The following is a 5,108-nucleotide window of genomic DNA, read 5'->3' on the forward strand; positions in this document are numbered from 1 at the left end:
AGTGTTGATTATTAACGTGCTTATTTCATATTGGTGACCCATTATTTGGTTTGTAAATTTGGTTTAAAATTTGGTTTTCCTAACGTTATCCTTAACTGAGTCACGAATGGATAAACAGTTTCAGCATTTCAAAAAACAAGGCTTGTAACTGGCCCGAAAATACTATTGTCACAATATTATTCATAGATGTAATGTCAGAGTACACCAAATGTCTACATGTTCTCTACCCTGCTAATGAAAAACTCACACAAACTGCGTATCTCACATATGTCTCTCTAATAACTTGGGAAGAAAATATCTACCCAAAAGATCAAGAACTGCATGTATAATCTTGAAGTACTAATCATTTGTGAACCTCTCTTCTGTCTTCCCTACAAACCAAACTAGCTTGTTATCTTTGATATATAATTAACTAAGAATCTAAGGGTGCTTCTTCTTTGTAACTCCAATCCTCATGAGAGCTAAATAACTGATGAACCTGTAACCCACAACCATAATGACCAAAGCAACCACAGCACTCGATTGTCCATCGAGCCCAGCAGATTTTATAGTTGGGAAATCTCCAACTGAGCAAACCCTACCATCACATGGGTAGGTCTCACTTTTCTTGTACTGAGAACCCAGAAGGAGCCTGTAGGAGTAGTTGCTTAGTGAAATGTATTTGATCCAAGAGATAAAAGCAGGAACATGTTGAACATAGTAGCCACCAGCAAGAAGAAATGACAACATGATGACTGATGCAAGAACCGTCGCCTTTTTCTGGTCCATCACCAAAGCCCCAAGAGCAAGCCCCATGCCTTGAGCTACTAAAACACTTAGGAGCAGAGCGAACAAGGTGTGGAAAAAGTTTCCAGCCGACGGTTTGAGGCCTGCCATCCAGTATGTTATGGTGACAAATAGGGTCGGAAGGACAAGTTCCATTGGGAGGTCAGCAACAATCCTCGACATGAAATAGGAGGAGAGTCTGTATGTGCCTGAAGCTCTTTCCTTTTCAAGCATCTTGCGCTCTGGTGGAAAGGTGAAGATTGCTTGGAAGAGAGGGAAGAAACCCCAAAATCCAGACATAAAGAAGAGAAGCCCAATCTGCACGTAAACACAGCCACAAAAGATTATCAAGTTGCTAAAAAATGGTTATAATTGAGAAGCTTAAGCATTGCTTTAATTAAGTGATAAATTATGTCGTGCTATGTGCATAAACCCAATTTTCAAATTTATTGACATGTCTATAAATCAAGGTAGTAGTAGAGATTTAGTACTATTTTTGTTTGGGTTTAATATGCAACCTATATTTTCCACTATTGTCCCAAACCCAGAAAAGGAACCACTTTTTTTTCACTCTGAATAATATCAATCAAAGTGAAGGAAGAATGTTTGTAGATCACAGTAGTGGAACCATATGTAATAAATCACATTACATTCGTGATCAAGTTAAGTTGAGTCACCAACTGTTCATAATAATCGATGTAGTACACTGATGTGATCTGAAGATGTTTCACCGATATTACAAATGTGGTCTCCCTTTTAGCGGATCCTTATTAACACTAAAATCTTGACCTAAATTCCTTTGAAACTGGATATTGCAAATTCTTGAAAAAGGAAAGGATGGAATTTTTAGTACCTGATCCTGCAAGTGTGCAATATCAGATTGCCACCATAGTAGGCCAACAAGAAGAGCCACAGCCAATACCTGACCAATCTTGAGACCAGAGAAGGCCTCATGCCTCCTTTCTTTCATTCCTCTCCTCAGCAACACAGAGAATTGCTGCCACCAAGTTGTGGGCCATTTCCCAAACTTCTTGTCTTGTACAGATCCATCTTGAAATTGACTGGAGTTATTGGTTTCTTGAAGTTCAGTTTTCAATCTATCTAAAAGGTTATTCTTGTAGGCCAAGGCCAGATTCTGCTTCACCTTGCTCTTATTGTAAACTGATCCATCAGGTGCCAGACCTGCAGAAAATGTAACGTTTATTACTTTCACAAAATTTCACAAACATCAGATGTCCACTTGCAAACACTCTTGCACAACACAATAGCTTCTTCTAGAGTTGCAAGCAAGAGATTAATTTATGGAGATGACAATAAATGTTTTTTCTCATGAATTTTAATGATCAAAATTTGTCCCCCAAGCATATCTGCTGACAATGTAACAGACATTTCCAAGACATTGTATAGGTTTATGAGGGTCTCACCGATCGATCCTAATGGACTTCCTGGAAATTTACCCTTATTTGGAGTTCAAGCAATTACTTGACTGCTGAAATAAGTAATTAAACAGATAATTAGTTAAATTTGAAACATACCATTAGCAAGGTCCAACAGAAAATCTGCAGGATTCATAGCGATCACGGGAACATAGCTAATGCCTGAAAAATAATCCATAACCTCTGACGCCTTCCCAAAATACAAACAGTTTCCTTCCGATAACAACATCACCTTATGAAACAAGTAAAACAGCCTACTTGAAGGTTGATGTATAGTCATCACGATCGTCCTCCCACCACTTGCCAAATCCCACAGTGCCGATACAATCCGCTGAGCCGTCGTTGAATCGAGCCCCGACGTCGGTTCATCCAGGAAGAGCAAGCTGGGATTTACGAGTAATTCTTGTCCTATACTAACCCGTCTTCTCTCCCCGCCCGAAATACCCCTCATGAACTGATCACCTACGGCACTGTTCTTGCATTTGGTTAATTCGAGCTGTGTAATCACTGCATTGGCTTGCATAACCTTGTCTCTCTTGGGTAGCGTGTTGGGCAAGCGAAGAAGTGCCGTGAAGACTAGGGTTTCTGTCACCGTTAAATGCGGGTAGAGAAAATCGTCTTGCGTTACAAAGCCGGTGTTTCTTTTCATTGTGTTTGTGAAGGTTTTGTTGTTGTAGGTTATGGAACCTCCTAGTCGGCCTCCAAGTCTGCCTCCGAGTGCGGTTAGGAGGGTTGTTTTGCCACTTCCGGAGGGGCCGAGCATGGCTAAGATTTCGCCGGGTTGAACTAGGCCGTTGACGCTGTTTAAGATCACTTTCTCTTCGGACTTGGTGCCCTTCTTGGCTTTGATTTTGTAAACCACGTCTTCAAACTGTGATTTTGATCGAAATTTGAAAACCCAATAGCTTAATTATGTAAATGGTATTAGGCTTTTCCAAGAAAAAAAAAATGAAAATAGGATCCTGATCATCAATCTCGGGCTATTCAAATAAAAAATAAATAAAATGCTTAATTAATTTTTTAGTCCCAACCCATTTCCCCTATATATATTTACCTTCACTGTGACGGGTCGAGTGGCATTCTTGAAGATACCAGGGGTTTCACTGTCGGGTCTTCTATCAGTCTGAGACTCTAAATCCACCACCATCCCTTGCTCCATGGTTGTTAACCTCAAGATCAACGAGCTTTCTCCCTCTCTAAAACCCTAATCAAACCACTAGATTTTTTTTCTGGTTTTTTGGGAGTTACGAAATGAAAGAGAAGATCAAATCAATAGCAGCTGGTTGATCTCTCTCTTTCTGTCTTCCTCTTCTAAACTATAAATTTCTGGGCAAGCTATACAGAGAGTGCATATATAATTAATATATGGAAAGAAAGAAAGAAGGAGAAAACTAATTAAATTAAGAGAGTCGATCAAGTCATGCAAGAGAGATGAGAAATAACAGACGAGCCAGGCGGGGCCAGTTTGATGGGTTCGCTTCTTCAAATTCCTGTTTAGTTTCCGTGATCACAGCTACATACTCTATTGTTTTCTGTTACACTGAGACAGCACGTGTTTATATATTGCATTAGATACCAGGCCAATCTCAACAATCCCACTACGACTCTACTTCTTATACCATTACGACTTCTATTTATCATTTTATTTTCCCAGAACATATAGTCGAAAATTTACCAATGAGTACTTCACAATAATGCCAAATTTAACCACAATGGTTAACAAAATAACCTGTCGTCTTATGACAGTTTTGAATGGTTGGCTTGTGAAGTTTTCGTACATGTGGTAGCTATTTAGGGGTTTACTATGTTGTCTTGTTTTGAGCAAATTCACCTCCAGATCATTTTCTTGGTCACTGGAGTTTTATATCCAATTGGCACCTATGTATTGTTTAAAATGATTAATGAAATATCAATCTATCGTTGCTTGTCAAAAAAAAAAAAAAACCTTTTTACTTATCTTGTGTATACGGTGGAGCTATTTATATAGACTCATTTTGCTTCTCACACACTTCTCTCAAATTTTCGGTTGTATTGAATGAATTGATAAAAAAATAAATTAACAAAATTAACAAGGGTGTGTGGAGGTAAAAGGGGTGTGTGATACACTATCCTTTGTGTAAATATTCTCCCTCCGTGGTAATTAATTAAGTGAAAATATAAAAAGATTATAGCGACTTGTGTGGAGCAAAAAGGAAAGGGATCCTATCCCTTCCTTCTAATCCACCAAGTTCGGGGATCCGGATCGTTGAAATTTGATCCAATGGCTAAAGTTATTATAACTTTTAAAGTAAGCCCCTATTTGTAGCCGTTGGATTAAATTTCAACGGTGCATATCCCCAAACTTGATGGATTAGGAGAAAGGGATCCGAACATGATCCCTTTCCAAGCAAAATGGCGCTAGGCTAAAAGAATGGTGTGTATTTTATATATGTGTGCATGTGTGTGTGACCACTTTTGCGTAGAATATTCTTCAAATTAACTGGATTTCGGATTTCCTGGTTACTTCAAGAAGGAATTTACTGGATTCTCCTGGTTACCTCAAGAAGTGGATCAATTACCGTTGTTTTTCAGCCTTTTCTTTTTCACTGAGTATGTTAACATTGCCCACACTCAAATTAATACTTAAAGATACTTCCACCATTGAACTTTTATCAAACTTTATAGTTAGATAAATCACTTTTTTTTTTTTTTTTTTTTTGACAAATGATATTATCTACACTAAAAGGATGGGGAAATGGCTAAGCCTCACAATGTGTTAGTAATAATGTGGTTCAAATTCACCATTGACGAGAGTCGAACCCAAGATTTCTCACTTACAAATAGAGGAATATCATCAAACTGTAGTACTAAGTGGCAGATAAATCACTTACAAATCAAAATTGGTATGCATTATATAAATGCAAACAT

General features: G+C 38.3%; 1 protein-coding gene across 1 annotated transcript; it reads right to left on the bottom strand.

The window, feature by feature from the left end:
- Positions 1-420: 420 nt before the first annotated feature.
- LOC103966992 (ABC transporter G family member 9) lies at positions 421-3,360 on the bottom strand. Its single transcript, XM_009380234.3, has 4 exons — positions 3,256-3,360; positions 2,301-3,072; positions 1,619-1,947; positions 421-1,083 (listed from the first exon to the last, which is right to left on the bottom strand). Exons 1-4 carry the CDS (start codon positions 3,358-3,360, stop codon positions 421-423), a joined length of 1,869 nt encoding a protein of 622 aa, XP_009378509.2.
- Positions 3,361-5,108: the final 1,748 nt, after the last annotated feature.

The sequence above is a fragment of a genome, unplaced genomic scaffold (assembly GCF_019419815.1).
Source record: "Pyrus x bretschneideri cultivar Hongxiangsu unplaced genomic scaffold, Pyrus_bretschneideri_v1 Contig25, whole genome shotgun sequence".
NCBI lineage: Eukaryota > Viridiplantae > Streptophyta > Magnoliopsida > Rosales > Rosaceae > Pyrus > Pyrus x bretschneideri.